Source organism: Gopherus evgoodei, chromosome 3 (genome assembly GCF_007399415.2).
Source record: "Gopherus evgoodei ecotype Sinaloan lineage chromosome 3, rGopEvg1_v1.p, whole genome shotgun sequence".
Taxonomy (NCBI): domain Eukaryota; kingdom Metazoa; phylum Chordata; order Testudines; family Testudinidae; genus Gopherus; species Gopherus evgoodei.
In genome coordinates, this window is record NC_044324.1 from 144,846,200 (window position 1) to 144,869,068 (window position 22,869).

Sequence of the window (22,869 nt, forward strand, 5' to 3'; positions counted from 1 at the left end):
TATGATAATTTTGTAAGTCTTCAACCTATAGCCCTCTCAAGCAAGACTTTCCTGAGAGATAAAGGATAAGCAAGAGCAGCCACAGAAACTGGTGCCTGGCCTGGGAGTTTAAGGGGAGAGCTGGTTAGAAAAATGGTATTTTCTGTGAAAAATGGCTAAAGAAATGAAAAAAATTCTGAGTTTTCAACAAAATAACAAAAACAATTACCAAAACTCAAAAATATTTTTGCCTTCTTAAAAAATATTGAAATTTTTGAATGAAACAAAAAACTTCTGTGCAAATGTTTGCTTTGGGGGAAAAAACAAAACAAAACAAAACAAGTTTAAAGAGGAGAATTTCAATCAGCTCTATTTATGGGGCTTTGAACCTCCCTTCCATTAGACAGTGCCACACCAGCACATAATGGGAAAAGAATTGTCCACACTGGGAATCCTCTGTCGGCCTCTGCCTCCTTTCTTCTGCAGGAGAATGTGTCTGCTAGCGGGTTTCCCCTCCACTGCCAGGGTTACAAAAGGAAACTGGTAAAACTAAACACTAACTCCCACGCCGGTCCCTGGGAAATGGAGACCATTCCAGCAGCTTCTCTGATTCAGAATCTGGGGAAATAGAATGTGCCTGACCATTGTCTCTCCCCTGTTGGCTCTTCCTAGTGGAGAGAGTGGTTGGGAGCACCAGAGTTGTCCTCCAGCTCCTCACTCTGTGCATGCACTCACTCTCACATACACTTGTTTAGCTGGCCCTGGGCCTGTGGGGGACATAAGCTCTTTTCAGATACATTTATTCTCTTCCCCATGTCTCAGCACACAAGAAGATGCAGAATCACTTCTTTGCTTAACATCAGCACTCATGAGGCCATATAGTCACCAAGCGTGACTAGCTTCCCCCTGCTATTCGGTTTTAACCACAATCTGGTGTATAGCTTGAGGCAGCTAAGGCCCAAAGCTCCTCTCCCCAATGCACAGCTGTGCAGGGGAGAAGAGAAGATGTGAGGTGTCAATGCAGTGACTGCTCATTACTGCCCTGCAGTCTCCTGCACAGCAGAACTGCCCCGGGTCCTCTGCAAGAGCACTTTCAGCAGGTACTCAGGAAGGGGAAAAGACTGCATATGGACCACCACGATGCAGCAGGCACTCTGAAGCGAGATTGGGAATGCAATACCTATGGGAGGCTTTGGCATTTAAAACTTACAAGTAAAAGTAACTCTTAAGGGAAATAAAATTTGAGGCCAAAAACTTTCTAGTGGAGCCTTCAGAAGGTAAGACGTGGTTCTCACCAGTGAAAAAACAGTGTACACCAACATTATAGTATTGTAATTACAAGAGCTCTTTACTACAATGTGTTGTGCGGCAAAGTTTATTTCATAATAAGGCAATGTGATAAAACAGTTAGCAGAGGGTCTTGCAAGCTAAGAGCCTTGGGTTCTAGTCTCAGTTCTGCCACTGACTCACTGTGTGTCCTAGGGCAAGTCACTTGGTCTCTGGGAGCCACAGCTTTCTCATTTCTCTAATGGAGCTAATGCTTACCTGTCTTTGTACACCACTTTGAGCTTGTCTGCTGCAAGGTGCTATATAAATGTGAAATATTGTTACATGTTCAGAGCAGATCTTTGTGTGCCAGGGTTGCTAAATCTTGTCATACCAGGGCTGCACAAACACACACTAGCAGCTGGTCCAGTGCAGCTCTTCCCTAGCATCTTTTGTGCTTCCTCCTGTGGTGCTTTCCAAAAGGCACTGCAGGGATCAGTACAAAGGATTGTGGGTCACAGCCAGGATCTGAGGAGAATGGTTGCAAGTGGCCTACCAAATCTGCCTCAGTGGCAGAAATACAGGGAATAGGATCAGGCTCATACCTCTCCTCCCCCGAACCCCAGATACCTGCTCGTCACCAATTTGAGAGTCACAACCCAGAAGTAAAAAACCATTATTCTAATAACTTTGCTTGGAACTAATGACCATACTGTTTGTGCAATGTCCTTTGCCATTTAATCCAAGTGTGCGGCTATTTACACTTAAACAATGAAAGTAAAAGCCTAACCTCTCTGCTGTAATGAATAATCCAGATAAAAGAACCTCCAGAGCTCAGCCCATTTTGAGCTTCTTAGGATACATCTGCGCTGCAAAAAGGTGTGTTCTTAACTCAGGTTAAAATGACAGTGAAAGCACTTCAGCTTTTCACACAGGATGGCAGCCTGTGTTCCTCCTCAGGTTCCCCTATAGGTTGAACTCAAGCTGCTGACTCAAATTCAAAGCTGAGTTGCCATGTCTTCATTGCTGTTTTAACCCGAGTTAAGAACATGGTTTATTTATTTATGTATTTATTTGCTTATTTTTCCCCTCAGCAGCTCCAGGTTTGGGAGGTGAAAGAGATGCACACCTGAGCTGTGGTGTCAGGAGTCTTTGTAAAGCAAGGATAGACAGCAGGAGTTGCTATACCTTTAAGAAGCTGCCTGTCAATACTGGCTAGTGTGCAGGGTGAGAGGTGCAGTGCCACACCACACCCCAGCTCTATTTAAGGCAAATTCTGGCTACTCTCTGCCCTTGGTAATCTGGACTCACTGAATGCCCAGGTTAAACTAACAGGGAGAGCGCTAGACCCACAAGTCTGTCTCTAACAGGCTTATTCTCCAGTGTTTCATGTCCAGAAGTCCACGCGTTCTAAGTGAGCGAGACCCCACCTATATTAAAAGCCTGCCCTGTGCTGCTTCTCTGCAAGCAATGTACTGCAGAGTGTATGGGGGGTGGGGTGAGATGCTGCCCCAATGCCGTATCCCTTTTAATAATATCAGTTCAATGTTTCATACAGTTGTTGATCACTACACGAGTGAAATTGTCTTCAACAGTGTCCGTGTAATTGCCATTGTCATCATTGGCCTGGGCTTCCTCTTGTTGCTTCTACCAGAGGAATGGGACGTCTGGTTAATGAAGCTCCTCACCCGCCTCAAAGTGCGGAAGAAGGAAGAGATCCCCGACGGGAACGGAGACATTGTTTCAGGACTGCAGAGCAAAAGCAGGAGAACTCGCCCTTCCATGTCATCCTTTGCTCATTAATGTTATTTTTACTGAAACTCTGTGATTAACATTGTATGTTATGATTCAAGGGTCTTTTCCTGCGAAGCACGTACGTCCAGTATAGTGTACATACCTGTACAGTTTTGATATGATACAGTCTAAGGCATCAAGTTTTGGCATGTCCTATTTGCTTGCACTTTTTTCACATCAGACCTTTCACTTAGAATTACCACTTAAAAAAAAAATCAAAAGAAGAACCTCTCTCCTCTTTTTCAGTGAATGTAATGTATAGTCAAATGATCTTTGCTTATATCATTTTTCAAGATCAATTTTCATGAGAAGCAGGGCAGATATTTTGAACATTAGAAACTAAATGACACATCACACACTGTGATTTAAAAGGAGCAGATGCTATGCTACGTCATATGTTTATTTTCTACCAGAGCTATACTTGTAACTTTAAAAGTTTAAAAAAAAAACCAAAAGCAAATCTTTTTGAGAAGGTGGGAGAGGAGAGAGAGAGATTAGGAAACTGCTCAGTGAACTTTGTGCTAGGACAAGAGTGAGGTTAATGTGCTGAAAGGCTTGCACTGAAGTAATACAGGAGAAGCAGTCAAGAGCTTATACTGCACATTCTCCTTATACTGCACATGACTGCACTCCACGTTTAAGATCATGCAAGAGAAATACAGTGCCTTCTACAGAATCCTAGTCTTTATCTGTGTAGAACGGGTCACTCTGAAAGTAACTTCTGTCATTTTACAGTATAGGGGGCCCCAGTGCTCCTAAAACTCCCATGAAAGTCAACAAGTGTCAGGCACAGACTTCATTGGGAACTTAGGGGGCTCAGAGACTGCAAGTTCATGCGCTGTGCACCTGTCTCTTCTCACTTGCACAGATTTTACCCCATGTGGAGTTACTCTTGATTTACACTAGGGTGAGTAAGAGGAAAATTTTACTTGAAATAAAATGAACAAGGAAGCTGACAGCCAGGCCTAGAGAAACACGGTTCATGATGTACAGTTTGAGCCCAACAAGGTGAATTGCCAGTTGCTTTCACTCTACAGTTGGGAGTTTTAAAAAGAAATGTACGATATTTACATCAAATGTAATGTAACACCTTTTTATGAAACTTGTAAGCACCAGGATGTTTACTTATGCGATTTAGGTTCGCCATTAAATTTCTATCTGTGATAGATCACATGCTATGTAAAAAGGAAAAAAAGTTATAGTTTACTATTTTTGAAGTTTGCATTATTGCATACAAAATAAAAATGTTATTTTCAACGGTTGCCATAAGCTGATGGTACCTGCTGTCACAGAGGCATACTTTGTGTCAGGCAAGTGTGGCGTTCACTTTGAAACTTTTTAGCAAATGAATTTCAGATCCATTATCTGTTTGGCAAAACTAATTAATAAAAGGTTTTAAAAAAAATCCTAAGTCAATGACTTCTGTGTTTTTTCTTCCTACTGCCTCCCTCCCAAGTTATATTACTTTCATTCTTTCTGTTTGAAATACTTTATCAAAAGTGATGAAGAAGGAGGGAGATGAAATACAAAAATATGGCCCCAATCCTGCAAAGGAATCTACAACCACAGAGTCTTACCCTCCCCATGCAGAGTCCCACTGACTTGGGCTACAGAACTACATGTCTGCACCTCCAAAGAGTTTGGTAAGTGTGGTCTCATACTGCCACCTGGAGTCACATGGAAGTCAACAAGACTCCTTGTGGGTGTAAGGGGCCATTACTGCCATATCCCTTTGCAAGAGCAAGACCCATAATACACAACTGTGGGCCAACTATGGCCAAGATACTGTATTTAGGCACCAGTCAGAAAATCATAAGCCTAGCAGGAGGAACATAGGGTAAAAGTTGTCTGTCCAAAGCCTGACGTCTTTGAAATCACCAGGGACGGTGTACCATAGGTCCTTTGTGACTAATATTTCTGATTCAGTGCATAGTCCACAATATTATCTACGTACATACCCATATCTCTCAAGACCTTTAAATACCCACTACTACAGAGATTTGTATGTGCTAATAATAATCTGTGGGAGAGGAAGCCTGACTGGGCAAGTGGGTGCTGCCCCGGGCAGCAGATGGAGTCCCCCTTAGGGGAGGCTAGCTCCCGGCTGCGTATCTTCCCCACCCCTGCAGCTGGGGCCATGAGTCCCCGCAGAAGTCCCGCGTGCCCCCTCCCTCGGCCAGAGGAGAAGTCCTGAGTGCCCCCTCCCTCGGCCAGAGAAGTCGTGGGCCACTCTAAGATGTGCCATGCCTCCCCTCCCTAGACCCAAAGACGCTGCAGGGAAAAGCCCTCAGCAAGCTGCCTTGGGGGGGGGGGCTACCTGGGACCTTTCCCTCACTGCCGGGCTTCTCAGTACCTTGTTCCTCTGACAACCATTTCTGGCTACCTTCCCCCCTTCCACACTTCAGATGGGCCTCAAAGTCACAACATCACAAGCTCACTCAAGGCCCCTTTGGCTTTAGAATCACCTCTGGAGGGCCGCAGTTTCTCACACCGGCACATCCTTCCTTTAAACCTGCAGTGACCAGCTATTCAAAACACAGACACTTCCAGGATGGACTATGCTGTTTCCAGACGCTGGCGCCTGGGAAGAATTCCTCTTACTCTTTTTTCTGATGGATTTACTTGATTGACTTTCCTTCACCAAGCGGAAACTAGGGACCAGCTGCTGGCTCTCTTTGCAAATGGACGCCCTCAGGTTAAGCCACTAGGTACATCTCAGACGCTCTGCCACCGAAAAGCAATGCCCTGACTTGGGGTATGGCTACACTTGCAGCTGTACAGCACTGGGAGTTAAACCTGTCTTTGTACAGCTGAGTAGGGAAAGTGCTGCAGTCTGACCACGCTGACAGCTACCAGTTTACTGCCATGGCCACATTTGCAGCATCTGCAGCAGCATTGGGAGCGGTGCATTATGGGCAGCTATCCCAGCATTCAAGTGGCTGCAACGTGCTTGTCAAAAGGGGGTGGGGTGGGGTGTGACAGGGAGCGTGGGAGAGAGAGAGAGGATTTTTGGAGCCGACACTCTGTGAGCTCCCTGCCTTGCAAGTTCCCACCCCTCCCCCACCCCTCTCTCACTCACTGAAGGCAATTAGCCCTCTTTGTTTTTTTCCTCACAGACCAGCTAAGCAGCCTCTCCAAAAACGGATCACCCCCCCCCACCCTCTGTCCTGCTTCTCGCCTCAAGCGCCCTACCTCCCTCTCTCTTCAAGCTAACACCAGCTGTGGGCCTTCCAAAGGGAGCCCCCTGCCTGTTTGCTCATTCACAGCAAACAGGAGCTGTGTTTGTTTTTTTGCTAAGCAGCTCCGAGAGCCCCAGTTCACAACAAAACAAAGCGAGTTATCCTTCTTTACTTAGGATTATGGGAAGATTCCAGAGGTCAGTTACGGCATAGTAAGATTAATCCCTGTTTACACTGGCACCCCAGCGCTGCAGCAGCAGCAGCGCTATTGTCTTTATTCCTCTCATGGAGGTGGAGTACAAGCAGCACTGTAGCCAGGGAGATACAGCGCTGTATGTGCCTTGCCAGTGTGGACGAGGAGTAAGTTACAGTGCTGTAAAGCCACCACCAGCGCTGTAACTCTCAAGTGTAGCCAAAGCCTTGGATTCGAGCTGAGGTTGCCGCAGCTATGGCTCAGAGTGCTAACCAGTATACAACCGTGGCCAGCCACTAGGTGACACACAGCAGTACTGTGCTCTCAGGGTGGCCACCTACTACGCTGCAGCCACAGGTATTAATCAAGTCTCCCCGTTACTGTCATAGTTAAAATGGTAACAAAAGGAAAAAAGACGGGAGACAGCCTGCTGCCTGTCTGCTTTTCTCTTTCTCGCCCCTTGACCAGCTGCCTCTCCCCCCCAGTTTGGCTTAGGTGAGTGTCATCATGCCCTGGGCCAGAGTATTTCCCTTTGCGACTCCGAAAAGTGCCCTGACATGCAGGTCTTGAAGCTGGGCCCAGTCACAGTGGCGGAAGGCACCATAGAGGGCAAGCAGGCAAAGTGGCTGTGTGGGCTAATTGTCTCTCTGAAGGTGAAAATCGACAGTTCAGGTGTGAACAGAAGTCACCATAAAAGGAGGTGAGGAATATGCTGGTCAGGCCAGGCATGTCTTTCTCCTCATTCAAAAGGCATCGCTCTCCCTGGGGTGGAATTGAACCCTGGTCTCTCACATAACAAGCAGAGATACTCACCACTATACTAATAAGGAGTAGGGTCAGGTTTTTGCTGCATTCAACTCCTTAAGACCTGCTATGGCCAGATTATGCCATACCACAGGCCCCACCCTGGTAACACTAGCCCTTCCTGAAGGCTGTAGCAACAGCCCTGGGAAAAGCCCTGTCCCTCCTCACATGTGGTTGCCTCTCACTCATCCAGAGAAGCTTTTGATATGCCCAACGCAGGTTCCAGGGCCACCGAGGAGGTGGTATTTGCTACTCACCTTCCTAGGTCCACCAGTAATCTCCCTGGAATCCAGAGTGATTACTGATAAACCCAGGAAGCTGAATAGCACATACTGCCTCCTCAGCCACCCCAGAACCCGCCTTTGGGCAAAAACATCCCCCCACAAAACCCTGCAACCGGGGGTCCAGCAGCAGCAGCAGTATCGAGGGAGGCAAGGCCACCCTAGCCTATTATACCCACTGCCCATGGTGTTGCAATAGTACAACATTAACACACCTGATCTTTTCACCCTGTTTTTGGCTAGGAGGAGAACACCCTGCTTACCCAAAATACAGACCCTACAAACATTGCAGTTGTTTCTGTGGAGCGTTTACCAGCCTACTCTTTCCTCTTCTGAATTAAAAATTCTTACATCTCGTGGTGTAGCAGGTTTTGCTGTTTTCACATAGCTGCCCCAGAGTCCTGTTAGGAACAATGCCAAAGATGATGAACCAAAAAAATCACTTCCTGGTTACATAAGCCCAAGAAATGGGAGCTCCTCTTCAATCGCTGTATTTTATTGGACAGCGAGTCCAATAGGTTCAACCAGGCATCCCACAGGATTGGAACCATTTTAATGTCAGCTTCTTAATACATTTTACTCCTAACCAATGTATAGTAAGGCCTTAAATGCCAGTATATTGCTTAAACCTAGGACGTTTGCACCTGGTACTGCAGCATCAGTAAGACTTTGTGTTATGATGAAATGTGAATACTAAATATGCTAGGTTTCTAAAATCCTTCCCAAGGCTGACTAAAGAGGACAAGACACATGATTTATACAGAGTAAATTATAGCTGGTCCAAGTAGAGACTGGGCTAGCCAAATTGGCTGAAGGTAGCAATAAGCCCCAACCTAAATTTCTTCATGCAATACACCACCCTAAGATGAGCACCTGATGAAGACCAGAACCTGGATGGGACTTGATGAAGTGTCAACAAAGGATGTGTGTTTTAAATGCTGTTTAAGCCTCTCTGTAGAGCTGGAGGTTGAGGAGTGGGCTGAGAAGAAGCCAGGAAGGAAGGGAATAATTAGCTCTGGCCCAAAGGGATCAGTTGTAGAGTATATTGTACTGGGAAGTGTTCATGAGGTGATCAAGCCACCAAGCTGAGGAGGACATTGTGTGCTGTCTGAACTCGCAGCCCAGGGAGCGTGTGTTGGCAGGAGCTGCTAAGTTGGCTTTTTGTCTAACTCTCTCTCTCTCTCTCACACACACACACACACACACACACACACACACACGGCTTGCTAGGTAGACTCCTCCCATGGCAGGAACTGGTGCTTTTAGATCGCTGGAGCTAAATGCATGAGACTACTGCATGACTTAAAAGCCATATGGCTGTTAGCTAAGGCTGTAGCAGACTCATTAATCTCTCTCTAAGTGGGGACAGAGCACCGCACACTGAGGAGGAGTGTGGGTTACACATACACAGAAGGCAGAGCAACATTTGTTACATTGCTGTACAGCGTAGCCACACCTGCTGTCTCCTTATTTGCTGCCCCTAGTCTCTGTGCTTTAAGATGCGTGACTTTGAGGGCTAGGATTAGGTAACTGGTCCTGTGAGAGGCAAGGCCCAGGTCTGCAGCTGACCCAAAGAAAGCACTGAATGATCTACAGCTGCCGTTCTAAATTAGCATACAGCTGTGGCCCAGCTCAGCTATGTGCTACAAGCTGGAGGCTCCAGGCTTCCTGGCTGCCTTGCCACATGGTGGGCTCTGGGCTCCAGCTTCCCTGCCGCCCGGCGGGCTCCAAGCTCCCACCCAACAAGGTCCTGGTGCCAGGGTCCTGGCTGCCCCTCAGCCCCACATGGTGGGCTTCGGAGGTCCCTGCACAGCAGGGTCTGGGGTGGGGGTCCCTGCCCCACGGCCCACGCCCAGCTCTCAGCTCCTGGCCCCATGCTGTGGAGGGGTCTCTGGGCAGAGGGTGCTGAACACAGGGGTTTGTCAGGAGGGTTAAGTGGGGGGCCACTGTGGTTCTCAGCCTGTGGCCCAGGTAAGATCTGTGGGCCGCATATGCAGCCCACAATGATAAATAGGTTGAGAACCACTGATCTACAGTGACCAGCTATAAGAAATGACAAAAAGGTTGTTCTGTGAGACGCAATTGAAAAGTTGGCTACAGATGGGATGCCAGGGAGCAAAGCCTCCAAGCCCAGGCCTAGGGAATTGGAACCAGAAGAAACAACAACCTGGCCAAGAGCAAGTTGGAAAAGGGGAGCACTGCTGCACTGAGGGGCTGGGTGTCACGCTTGTCCCCAGCTGCTGCAGGCCGCACTCCCCACCCCACCCAACAGCTTCTGAGGTGTCTATGCCACAGCCGTAATTGCTGTGCAGCCTCCTCCCGGCACTAGCTCTGCTCATCACACCAGCAGCCCCAAAGGGCTTCTCCCAGCCCAACCATCGCTGCCTCCCCTTTCGGCTGCTCTCCTTTTTCAGGTGTGAGAGGGACTAGTTCTCCTCACCCTGCACTACTGCTTTCTCCACCCTTCAGGGACCGGGCCTGCCAGCTCTCAGACTGTGCTGCCAGGCGTCGCCCCGGCACCAGTTCCCTGGCTGTTTACAGGCTGCTGCTCACACTGCCGCTAGCTATTCCTGGTTACTATGTATCACTCAGTAGTGCATCCCTTCTTCAGCAGGTGCAGACCTGGCTCCTCCATCCTGGGGTGACCTGTGGCCCAATCCTTGCCCCCTAGGTCATCATGAAATGTGTGCGTGGAGGCCAATGACCCAGCAATGAACCAGCAGGCTCATTAAAACAGTACATGAAATAGCTCTATGGACAGTACATAGCATCACAGCGTCTTCAGTCACTTATTTCCGCTGCTGCAGAACATGGTGCTGATTATTTCAGTGAAGTAGTGACAAGTGCCCTGCTCCCCCACAAGTCTTTTTTCTGGTCTGTTTTTTGTAGCATTGCATTGTGGCAGGCTCCTGCTTTTATCAGTACTTTTAGTCCTGGGTCTCAACACTTGATATTTTTACAGTGACTGTGTGAGTCTTGCATCAGCCCATGATTTGGAGTTATGCTCATTATTTTGAATGTTTCTTCTGTTCTGTCGAAGCTGGCTGTGTTTGTGTCAGCAGGGAGATGCTATGGGGAAACAGCTGCAAAGAGACCCAGAGTCAGCCAAAATATTCAATGGAAAAAGGTAAGAAATTGAAAATTTACTTGAGCCTCACGACCCCCCACAAACTGAGGGCTTGGGGTACATTAGTGAGATTTGAAGAGCACAAAGTGAAAGGATAGGGAGAGTGCTCCCTATGACTCAGAATGGATGAGCCTCCTGCCCCCAACCCCACACTCAGTAATTCCTTAAGATCTCCTGACTGCAAGGACTCTGAGCAGGAAGAGCCTCAGCTCCCTCAACAGTGCCATGAGGAGGAGGAGGAACAGATTGAGCAACCCCTGTGGCTCTCTCTGCCTCATGTTCTGATGAGGCAGCAGCATTGGTCTCATCACTGTCACAAAATCACTACCCGAACAGTTTCAGGACCTCCTAAGGAGAATTGCAGAGCCTCTCCAGGTTGCCCTGGAGAATGTTCAGGACCCTACCCACAAGGTGTCCATATTACAGGCCTTAGCAATGTGGAGCCCTAATCAAGGAAGCCATATTGGAACTGGTCAAAGCAGTTTGGAACATTCCAGCCACCTGTGCCCTGACTCCAAAAAAAGTTGGAGAAATAGTACTTTGTTCCAGCTAAAGGGGTGAAATATTTGTTTTCTCACTGCACCCTGAATTCCTTAGTTGTCCAGGAAATCACTGATCACAATGCACTGCACCAATCTAGATCCATCCCTTCCAACAAGGATGCCAGAAGATTGGATCACCTCAGAAGCAAGAGTTTTTCTTTCACCAGCCTACAATTTCATAGAGCATATTAGCAGGCACTGATGTCTAAATACAACTTTATTAAGGATAATAAATTGAGTTTGCTAACAAGCTTCCACAGGAGTTCAGGCCTCAGTTGCAGGCTATTCTTGATGAGGGAAAGCTGATAGCTAGGTCACCCCTCCTGGCATTATTGGATGTAGGGGACACAGCTTTCCAATCCATGGTGACTGCAGTTGTCATGAAGTGGGTTTCATGGCTTCACTCCTCTGGTTTTCCCAAGGAATTTCACGCCTACATATAAGACCACCCCTTCAAGAGCAAGAATCTGCTTAGCAAAAAAATCAGACTAGTTGTTACACACCTTCAAACACTTCTGTGCAACTCTCCGCTCCTTGGGTATTTACATGCAGCACCTTGGAGGAAGTACTCCAAGCCACCTCCATATAGACAACATCCCCAGGAAGCAACAAGGGGTACACCCCCAGTACAGGGAACACGCTGCCATCATTTCCCTCTCAGTCCCAGCCTCACACCAAAAAGTCATTTTGATGGGACCGTCAAGAGCCACCGACCAGCCTCCACACTACCCGATACCTTCATCCTCTTCGGTGGCCACGTTGCCAGTTTCTTTTCCCCAATGTGGCAACATATCACATCATACAGATGGTTCTTAGAGATCATCTCCATTGGCTACTCCATAGAATTCCTTTCCATCCATTCTCACAAGAGGACCCTCAGACAGGGAGTAAACTCCCTTGTCCAACTAGGAGCTATAGAGCCCGTTCAGCCTCAACACAAGGAGAAGGGCCTCTATTCCAGATACTTCTTCTTTCCCAAAAAGAAGGGAGGCTGTAGACCCATTTTGGATCTCAGATACCTAAATATCTTCAAACACCATTCAAGCTTCAGGATGATCACCCTGGCCTGTTTAATCCCCTCCCTAAACTAAGGTGACTGGATTGCAGCTCTTGATTTGAAGGATGCCTGCTTTTATACAGACATTCACCTAATGCGCAGGAGATTCCTGCTCTTTACAGTGGGCCTAGAACATTATCAGTACAGAATTCCTCCCTTCGGTCTCTTGGCAACACCAACAGTTTTCACGAAGGCGCTCTCCGTGGTAACAGCATACCCGAGTCACCAGGGCAGCCTAGTTTTTCCTTACCCTGCTGACTGACTGCTCATGGGGCAATCATTTTGGGAAATTCAATCATCAGTTCTGTCCCTTCTCAGCCTCCTGCACTTCTTAGGACTTCAGTTAAACCTAGAAAAGTCCACTTTAATCCCCACACAGAATATAGATTTAATTGGAGCGACTCTGGAATTGGCCAAAGCATATAAACCATAGGAGAGAGGGACCTCATCACTCAACTTTGACTGAGCCCTGAGACGACAGCTTGTTTATCCTTCTAGGCCACCAGGCCTTCTGCACTAACTTAACACCTTTCACAAGGCTCCATCCTTGGTGCCTGCAGGCATGATTATAGACAGTCTACACTCTGACCCGACACACTAGACAAACAAGTCTCAATTCCCCAGAGCATCCTGGCATCACTCACCTAGTGGGAAAACAAAGAGACTATGTGTGTTGGGGTTCCCTTCCTTCCCCCTCCACTCACAAATAAGCTAGTTACAGATGCTTCCCTATTGGGTTGGGTAGCAAAGCTGGACAACTACATGGCTCTATGCTCTTGGACCCATCAACTATCTGTTACTGTCTAGCACTGAAATATTTTATAGCAACTGGTTTTATGTACAGATAAGACACAGCACCAAGGGTCTACAGGACCTCAAACAGGAATATAAAACAGGATTTTCTTGGCATGTTTTTAATTTAATTTTCTTTGGGCTATATTATTTCTTAAATTAAAACAGAGATGAAATGATTATGTATGCCTGAAGTACAAGCGAAAAGAGTTGACATTCAGAAAACTGGAGAAACTGTGCAAAAGAATCTTAACTAGGTGAAAAATGAGTCAAGATGTCCCATACTCAGCTAAAACAAGGTGGTCTGAAAACAGCTTTAAATTAGGCCTTCAATTTTTCTAATATTTCAGAATATTTCTAAAACTAAGCTATATATATATATATATATATATATATATATATATATATATATATATATATATATATATATATATATATATATATATAAAAGCTATATACTGATTGTACATCATTAAAATGAGATGCAGATAACTTGTTCATTCAAATGATACATAAGTATAAGCAAAGTAGATGTGAGTAACATTCACATAGAGCCTGTGATACTTTCTGATTCCTTCGGAACAGAGTAAAACCAACACAGGCTTCCTCCTTGTTCATCAGAATCACAGTTTTGTTTTGCTTTTGGATGCACAGAAGAGCAAGGATTGTGTCAGACAGCCTAGTGGGAAAAAGATGCCACTTACTCCACTTTTCAACATGAGCAGTTTCCCTGCAGTCATTCATCACGTTAATAGACTCTCTCATTGCATTACAGAAATTCTGTCACATATCCAAGCAAGATCGAGCTGTATATAGGACAGAGACATATTGTCCTTGCCCCCTGCTTTGGCTGAAAGGTATAAATGTGCTTTAAGCAGCCTGGAGCAGGTTCAGCAGTGCCTGGGCAGAGTTCCAACCTGCAAGAAACAGCTTCACAACACTCTCCCTGGTCAATATGCCACACTGTTATAGGTTTGGGCCTGACTTTGCTTTCATGTGCAACAATTGTTCACAGCTTTAACCATAGTGACCTCAACAGACGATCCCCTGTTTAGCACCGTGGCCAATTAAGAATTCTCTCTAAAAGTGGTCCCCATCTAGCCAGTTTCTGATGAGTTAATCAAGCTAGTTTTTATCAGGAATACTTCACTGGTCTTACTTACAGCTGGTAAAGCCATTTTGGGGAAGAAGGGATTTTGGGCAAGTAGATCCAGAAACAAGATTCTAGAGCAGCAATTTTCAGCTTCTTATAAGAAGGTTTGGATGAGGAATCAGACATCAGTATGCTCTGGAGGAAGATTACAATTTCAAAGCTTCACAAAATAAACAAGAAGGCTGATCCTTAGCGACTCATCTGGATGCCTGAAATGACATAGGACAGGACGCTTACTGAAAAGTAGTTGGTTACTAGTTCTCCTCAGAAGCTGAATCTTGTCCTGAAATCCTTTTTTAAACTCCAGCTGAACCTTTGCATTCAACTATTGCACTTCATGATTCAACAGCTTCACTCATTACCTTCTGTTCACACAAAATACGGCCAATGAAATACAGGTATTTTCCACTAGAGGGTATTGCTGATAAGTGCACAAGGAAAAAGTTACACAAATTTGTTCCAAAAACCAGTGTGGATTTCCATAGCAACCAGGCGATCATCCTACCACGGTTCCATCCAAATCCAAAATCACAAAAGGAAAGGGAGATGCATAGATATCAGAGAGAGGCGCTTAACGTGGATTTGGCAAAAATCAAATGACTTTTTTGCAACCAGTAAACGATTGGCAGCTTCAAAAACAATCCTTGCCAGGCGGATTGTAAAACGTATCGCTAGGAGACATTGTAGCTAAGCTCACTTTTGTGTCTCCCCATAGTACCCTGCAAATGGTCAGCTAGCCAGGGAAATCAAAGCTGCAGCCCAAATTTTATGAATCCTGCCAAAACTACAAGAGTTCACATGGACACTTAGGCCTCACTGGGGTCCCAGCGTTTAGACCTCATGCTGAATCAACTGCAAGTATGATGACAGGGCCAGCCCAAGACATGTGCAGCCACACACGTCCCCACGCTCTGGAATGGCATTCCTGGCAAGTGTATTGACTAAAAGATCTCCTGCTACAAGCAGGGGGAGAAGGAAAGGGCAAGATTTCAGCAGGACCTAGACCTTTCAGTGATCTGCCCTTTCAAGCTGAAATGGAAAAGGACTACTGGTTTTGTCATCCCTCAACTTGTGGGTCGTGATGGATAATCAGCTGAACATGAGCTCCCAGTGTGATGCTGTGGCCAAAATCCTGGCTACAGTCCTGGTATGCATAATCAGGGGACTCAAGTATGAATCGAGAGGTCATTTTGCCTCTATATTTGGCACTGGCAACTGCTGCTGGTGTGCTGTGTCCCGTTCTGGTGCTCACAATTCAAGAAGGATGCTGATAAATTGGAGCATTTAAAGAAGAGTCATGAGAATTAATAAACGATTACAAAACAGTGATAGATTTAAGGAGCTCAATCTATTTATCTTAACAAAGAGAAGATTAAGGGGTGAGTTGATTATAGTCTGTAAGTAACTACACAGGTCTTCAATGTAGCAGAAAAAGGTGAAGGGTGAAAATGATCCAAGGGCTGGAATGTCTACACTACAATTAAATAGTCTCCTTGCCCAAGGCCCACAAGCCCAAGTAAGCTGATATGGGCCAACTGCAGGTGTTTTACTGCAGGGTAGACATACCCTAGGAGGTCCCAGCCGAGATGCCAGTGTAGTTTTTGTTTGGGAACTTCCTTGTTCTTTTAAATTAAAAATATCATACATGAACACTAAACAAGAAACTGAAACAGAATGTCACCATGTAATATTTCTAATGACTATATGAAGTATCAACATCAAATCATATTTTTTTACTTTCACTTTCACAACCAGGTTCAGTGGTGCACTCTCGTTGATTTACTTCATTCTGGAGCAGCACAAAACAGCCATAAAATATGGGCCAGTTAAACTGGGTTTACAGCTGCTTTGTTTTGCCAAGCAGTGAGAACCAACAACAGGCATCAGCTGATCATAGAGCTGGAATACTGTGTAAATCCCCAAACACTTCACCTCAAGATATTCTGGGACATTCTTGGAAGATGATTACCCTTATAGTTGTGACCAGGAGGTTTTTGAGCACCATAGAAAGCTGTACTAATTTGTAAGCATATACATCAGAATTCATATATTCTACATAATTATGATACTGCTTACTATGTGCTACACCTCCTGGAAGTCTACTATCTGCAATTAGCTGCCATTTTTGGCACTTAAACTACAGCCCTTGAGACCAGAGCATGTTGGGCAGAAGCTAGAGGATGGGCACTACTGTTGCCGCCTGAGTCTCTATGACTGCTGCCATCACCAGTCCGAGTGTGGAAAGGGCAGTTGAGGGACCTACTCCTCCTCTGTACCTCTGGGCCATCTTTCACTGTGACTGAGGAGCAGCAGCTGTGCCATGTGGTCCCAGGAGCAGGGAAGAGCAGGGGAGGTATTTGGGTTGTTTTTTCTTGTCCCCATCAGACATGACCTGAGTTGGGGCTGGGGGACTGATCTGTCCGAGCAATAATTCCCACTTCTGCGTGGGAGATGAAGGGGTTCAGGAAAGGCTAGCTCCAAGAAACCCCCTGGTCAGAAGGAGCCCAGGAATGTTGGGTACAGTAACTCCTTACTTAACGCTGTCCCAGTTAACATTGTTTCATTGTTATGTTGCTGATCTATTGGAGAACATACTCATTTAAAGTTGTGCAATGTTTGCTTTTAATGTTATTTGGCAATAGGGGGTTGGAACCAGGGTGGGCCGGCAGCCCCTCATCAGCTCCACTCAACCCCCCCAGCACCTCTTGCCTACCAGCGGCCCCACAGTTCAGCAACTCCCCCCTCCCTCCCCACGCCTCCCGCCTGCAGCAATCAGCTGATTCACAGCGTTCAGGATGCTCTGTGAGAGAATGGGGGAGGGAGTGAGGATGCGATGTGCTTGAGTGGAGGCGGGGCTGGAAGAGGTAGGGTGGGGATGGAGCAGGGCAAGGAAGAGGTGGGGCAGGGGTGGGGCTTTGGGGGAAGAAGTGAAGTCGGGGGCAGGCCTGGGGCAGAGGAAAGAACAGCAGGAGGAGCAGCTGGATGATCCACCCTCTTTCACCCTCTGACTCCACCACCTCAACCAAGCTTCATAGTCATCATTGCTGAATACATTATTATATTGTTTGTTTAAAATTGTTTAAAACTTATACTGTATATGTATATAATGTCTTTTGTCTGGCAGAAAAAATTTCCCCGGAACCTGGGCACCTGTCCCAGAAGGCTGCACCACCACCAGCAGCAGTGCAGAAGTAAGGGTGACATGGTATGGTATTGCCACCCTTTACTTCTGCACTACTGCTGGTGGCAGTGCTGCCTTCAGAACTGAGCGCCTGCCTAGCAGTCACAGCTCTCTGGCCAGCAGTCACAGCTCTCTAGGCGCCTAGCTTTAAAGGTAGTGCCTCTGCCTGCAGCAGCACAGAAGTAAGGATGGGATGGTACGGTATTGCCACCCTTACTTCTCGGCTACTGCTGGCATCAGCACTGCCTTAAGAGCTGAGTTCTTGGCCACCAGCTGCCACCCTCTGGCCACCCAGCTCTGAAGGGAGTGTAGAAGTAAGGGCAGCAATGCTGGGATCCTCCTATAATAGCCTTTTGACCCTCCCCTGACTCTCTTTTAGGTTGGACCCCTACAGTTACAATACCAGGAAATTTAAGATTTAAATATCAGAAACCATGAAATTCAATATTTTTTAAATACTATAACCATGAAATTTACCAGGATGGACTGTGAATTTGGTAGGGCACTAGTTATTGGTCTGCCTTCACACTTCAAAGCAGAGAACACCCCTCCAGTTTGGACATGAGAAACTCTGGTCACAGGTTTGTCATTCTAGCTCCCTACAGCATGTCGGTATGGCTTGGAGTTAAACAGGTTGCTACAGTGAAAATACATTGTAGAATCTGTGGTCTTATCACGTGCCCACAGACCCCCAGCTTAGCCTTGACATGCCTATGCTTGGCTGCGTCCTGAATCCTGCATGCATCCCGCTACCCAACGCCATCGACTGTGAATAGGGTGACCAGACAGCAAGTGTGAAAAAGCGGGACAGGGGCTGCAGGGGGTAACAGGTGCCTATATAAGAAAAAGACCCCAAAATCAGGACTTCTCCTATAAATCGGGACATCTGGTCACCCTGCCTGTGAAAGACCAAAGATCAGCCTCGGCCCAGGAAGCTGCGACATTTGCCTGGCTCAGCACTGGCAGGATCAGCTGTTACATGGTGTATAAGTGGTGCCAACTGAGCAGCTGGTGAGAGGAGTCCATCACGAGTAACAAAGCCACGTTCAGGATTCACACTTCAGCCCGTGGGGTACAACCTCCCCTCACAGACCAAGCGCCTCGCCCCTCTGCTGGGGCTGCAGCCCGGGGCGGGACTCGGCTGTGCGCCAGTGGGGCTTTGCCTGACTCCCAGCCCCCGGCCTGAGCACGCGGGGGCACAGATGGGAGCTTGGGAGCCCGCAGAGCCAACTTTGCTCGGGCGCCGCCCCCTCGCCTCAGAACCAGGATATTAGTGCCTGGGCCAGACAGGTCCCGCTCCAGCCGCGCCCCGGACCCAGCAGCCTCGGGGCGCCCGCGTGGGACTGCAGCATCCCCTGCCTAACGCTGCGGCCCCGGAGCGAGAGGAGCAGGAAGCTGTGGCACTACTAGGCCCGGGAGCGTCTCCTAGCAACGAGAAAATGGCAGCCCCCCCGTAGTGCCCATGCGCACAAGACATCTCGGCCCCTCCTATGTGTTGTCTTTGCCTTCGTCACTTCCGGCCTTCTAGAGCTGTATCCGGTCTGAGGTCAAAGCCTCCGCTGTTCGGCTGCCGGAGGGGCGCGGCGGGTGAGTGGGGCAGGTGCCTGGGGACAGACGCCAGGATCCTGCCTTCCGGAGCAGACGGGACCGGCCTTCGGGCGTGCCGCGGCCCAAGCCACCCTGTGGGGCGGGGAGACGCTCCGAGCCCCGAGTACATCCGGCAGGACCCTGCCCGCGGCACCTGGGGGCTCCCTGCTGCTCTCCGGGGGGGGAGCCGCCTTCAGCCCCCCTCGCGGGAGTGGAGGTTTCGCCGCGCAGGCGCTTAGTTTTCACCACCCGACCAGAGTTTGTATCTGTTTGGGGCCTGGGGATATAGCAGGAATCTGAAGTTATTAAACTGTAACGGGGGCCAGGAAAGGGGGAGCCTTAGGGCAGCGTTGTCATCTCCCTGCACTGATTTCAAGTGTAGTTGAGCGTTGCCTGTTGCTCTTCTGAAGGGAGCATATACCCAGATTTGTAACTGGCGTTGGTATTTTGTTAACGTGCGGACCCTTTCTGGCTCCTGTAAGTGGAAGGCTGATGTGAAGCACCTGCCCTCTTTCGAAAATTAAATGTTGGTGACAATAACGTCTTGTAGGGTTAAGCTTCTCAGACGTACAGCAGCTGCCTGTCAGCAATATGATTCATTTGATTTAGTTCTCCACAGTTTACTGTGGCGCGATATCACGTGACACACTCGAGGTTATTGAAGCCATTACAAATAAAGTCTCACATCTTGCCAGTTGAATCAGAGAGCCTCACTCATGAATCAGAGATTATTAGGGTTGGAAGGGACCTCAGGAGATTATCTAGTCTAACCCCCTGCTCAAAGCAGGACCAATTCCCAACTAGCCCCCTCAAGGATTGAACTCACAACCCTGGATGTAGCAGGCCAGTGCTCAAACCTGGATCTTTTTCACTAACCAGTGCAATATTTGTGTGTGAATAAACTTGAGGCAATAGGCAGATCAATGTTTAAAGAGGACATTTACAAATTTATTTTATTTTGCCAGTAATAAAAATGTCAGCACCATCAATGGAGGAAAGGAAGGCTTGCTGGGGAGCCAGGGATGAATACTGGAAATGCTTAGATGAAAATATGGAAGATGCATCTAGGTGTCAGAAGCTTAGATGTTCTTTTGAATCTAGGTGTCCACAGCAATGGGTGAGTGCTAATAGCTTTTCACCAGTCATAAGATGCAACCTGACAGTTGTGTATCAAAAATGAATTTCTTCTGCAAATAAATTAGTTCATAAGCATTCAAGTAATGCTGCAATCTGCATTATTCATAATGCAATACCTTACAGTAATATTTTCTGTTTTTTCATTTAACAGACACTGCTTCCCTTTAATCTTTCCAGTTATGTAACTATCCAGAATATTTGTACACTGGCATAAACACATAAGCAATGCCCAACAAATAGTTAACTTCTGCTGCACAGTGAGCAAAGCATTACTATTGTAGATCCTCTTAAAGATGGGGTATTTGTTTCATGGAGTGGTGTACTGAAAAAACAAAAGTGCGTGTATTAAATCCAGAAGACTGCCTAATCAGATAATTGGTGAAGTAGATTTCACTCTAAGTTGTGTTGCTGTACCATTGGCAAGGTATTTGGGAAATGTCCTGTCAACTCCTATAAACAGGGAAATTAATGGATAATATTGCATAAGTGAAAACACTGATCTCAAGGGGAGAACACTCATGTAATAGTGGCAGGGCTTGCAATTGCATGGCACCTTGAGACCACTGTAACTATGTGCTACATCCCATTTTTTCTGCTTCAATGACTGAGTTCACATTCTAAACCATTAACATACACAACTTTTCAGTATCAACTTGGTCAAGTGTGTATATTTAAATAATGATCAAAGACCGTTCTTTCCGCAATCCTGTTAGCTGATGTGTGAATAAGAACTTTTCATGTTGGAGTCCCATACTACCCCTGTTTGCTTTGATATACATAAAGTGATCTCTCTTTAAAACAGGTAAAATACTTTGACAAAAGAAGAGACTTTTTAAAATACAAAGAACAGCTTCAAGCAGCAGAATATCAGCCTCCTGGAGCTACTGAAAAGTCATAGCCACGCATCAATTTATTGAAACACAATCAATGAAAATAATCTTACGGAAGAGTAATCTTATGGAAGAGAAGTACTGAAATAGGACAAGAACTCCTTGAGTTAAACCTAACTGGTAACCTGTACTGTATTGCTAGAAATTCATGCTGCTTTCCTTGTTGCAATGTCTCGCTTTTATGCGAGAACAGTAATTAAAAGAAAAAGACAGTGACTGTGTGTATCAAAGAAATATGGTATATAAAATTTTTCCTATACCTGAATTATTTATCGTGTAACTAGGATGAAAAGCAGTGTTTCCCAGAAATTAATGCACTAATTATAAATTTATATTTTAGGGAGAATATTGAACTGTTTTCAAACTTGACAATTTTTTCTATGCACGTGAACTAACTTTTCTAAAAAGCTCCTGCATCTATCTATCTTCTCTGAGGATAATGTGTCAGTGTAAGTGAGCAGGTACACTCTATGCTAATTCGTTGAAAAGTTTTTGTGAATCAAAGTAATTTCAGCTGTTGCTGTATGGCAAGATTTTAGATAAAGATCAAGAGGTATTAATAACTGCATCTCTTCTGTAGTTGGTCTTCATTTATGTGTTTTTTATAAACATCTGCACAATTATAGCTGAGATTTGTAGGTGAACAATTTCTCAATCATTAGTATGTCTTTTTTTTTTTTTTAATATGGAGATATACGTATCTCAGAGCTGGATGGGACCTTGAAAGGTCATTGAATCCAGCCCCCTGCCTTCACTAGCAGGATCAAGTCCCTGTTTGTATAATTCGTTGGCAGTGATATAACCAACTCCTGTATTATTCACAATGGATTTGCTCCAGTAAAGGTTTGTGAGGTAGTCCTTAGGCAAAATAGCAGCTGCTTTAATAACAGCATTTTCCAAATTGTCAGCGGAAAAGGATTAAGAAAACATTGTGTATTAAGACAGGGCCCTACACCTGAACAATTCACCCTGATAAATTACCAAGCATAGAGTTTACTGGGATCAGCAAACATTATTTAGGTGTTTAAAACCTGTGTTTTTAAAATGTTCACTAACATACTTATAGACATGATTTATCCCATACTCCTAAACCACTTCCTCATTTCCTGATGATGTAAGTCCCTTTTAACCTCAGCTACAGCTGTTGTGACCAGAATGACTGCTATAGTAAAAACCCTACATTTTGAAATACACTGTCTGAAACAGTTAAATGTCAGTGAGTTGTGTGTTCGAGGGGATAAGAGTCTGTTAACTCTGGTTGCTTCCACTGCAATAAGAGACCCACACATATGTAAGCACTATACAAACAAGATTTATTCCAAATAAAACAGTTGTATGCAATCAGATAATACGTTAAGGCATTTAAAAACAAATTTTGTAGTACATAATACCATTATATAACATGCAAAATTTAAAAACTGTCACTCACCCTGAGTCTGTAATTATTTCATGTGTTTAAAAACATTTTACAGCACCATAAAAAGCCATCCAGCTGCATTACAAATAAGGCACAAGACTCTTGAAGTTATTTCAGTTGTTTTTGCTTGATCAGTTGTTGCCTTGTATACTCCCAAATCAGCAGTGCTCCACTTACATGAACATTCAGTGATCGAATGATACCCTGCTGAGGAATTTCCACACAAACATCCAGATGCTGAATCAGGTTTGCAGGGATTCCCTCATGTTCATTTCTAATAAGGAGGAAATTAAAAAGATTTAAATCTTTTATCCAGAAAAGAAGGAATAGAAGAAATATCACTTCATGCTGTCTCCAGTATGCACCTGTCTGGAGAAACCCATGTGTCCCACAACAGAAAAACACAAATTAGCTACAGTAGCAAACACCACTAGTTGTTGCCAGCTCCACTCATAATGGGATAAAAGTTTCTTATCCATGCAGCTGATGC

At 45.9% G+C, this 22,869-nt stretch overlaps 3 protein-coding genes across 8 annotated transcripts in view; 2 read left to right on the plus strand and 1 right to left on the minus strand.

Annotated features, from left to right (window-relative positions):
- SLC35F3 (solute carrier family 35 member F3) overlaps positions 1-3,244 on the plus strand; it is a 277,816-nt gene extending 274,572 nt beyond the window's left edge. For 4 of the 5 annotated variants that reach the window (XM_030556911.1, XM_030556915.1, XM_030556912.1 and 1 more), the window contains one exon: positions 2,804-3,244. In XM_030556911.1, coding sequence (XP_030412771.1) covers positions 2,804-3,048 — 245 coding nt within the window. In that variant the 3' untranslated portion in view covers positions 3,049-3,244. The remainder of the gene's footprint in view (positions 1-2,803) is intronic. The other variant, XM_030556913.1, reaches the window with a different exon arrangement.
- A 15,618-nt stretch (positions 3,245-18,862) lies between these two features.
- LOC115648791 (cytochrome c oxidase assembly factor 6 homolog) lies at positions 18,863-21,532 on the plus strand. Of its 2 annotated transcripts, none has more exons than XM_030556917.1 (3): positions 18,863-18,935; positions 19,901-20,052; positions 20,875-21,532. In XM_030556917.1, the coding sequence occupies exons 2-3, from the start codon at positions 19,909-19,911 to the stop codon at positions 20,968-20,970; spliced, it is 240 nt and encodes a 79-aa protein (XP_030412777.1). In that variant the 5' UTR covers positions 18,863-18,935; positions 19,901-19,908; the 3' UTR covers positions 20,971-21,532. The 2 variants fall into 2 exon arrangements, with proteins under 2 accessions (XP_030412777.1, XP_030412778.1); XM_030556918.1 differs by lacking the exon at positions 18,863-18,935 and adding an exon at positions 18,951-19,193.
- Positions 21,533-21,567: 35 nt separating this feature from the next.
- The window catches only part of TARBP1 (TAR (HIV-1) RNA binding protein 1), a 125,860-nt gene continuing 124,558 nt past the window's right edge, over positions 21,568-22,869 (minus strand). Inside the window, exon 30 of the mRNA XM_030556916.1 lies at positions 21,568-22,653. Coding sequence (XP_030412776.1) covers positions 22,488-22,653 — 166 coding nt within the window. The 3' untranslated portion in view covers positions 21,568-22,487. The remainder of the gene's footprint in view (positions 22,654-22,869) is intronic.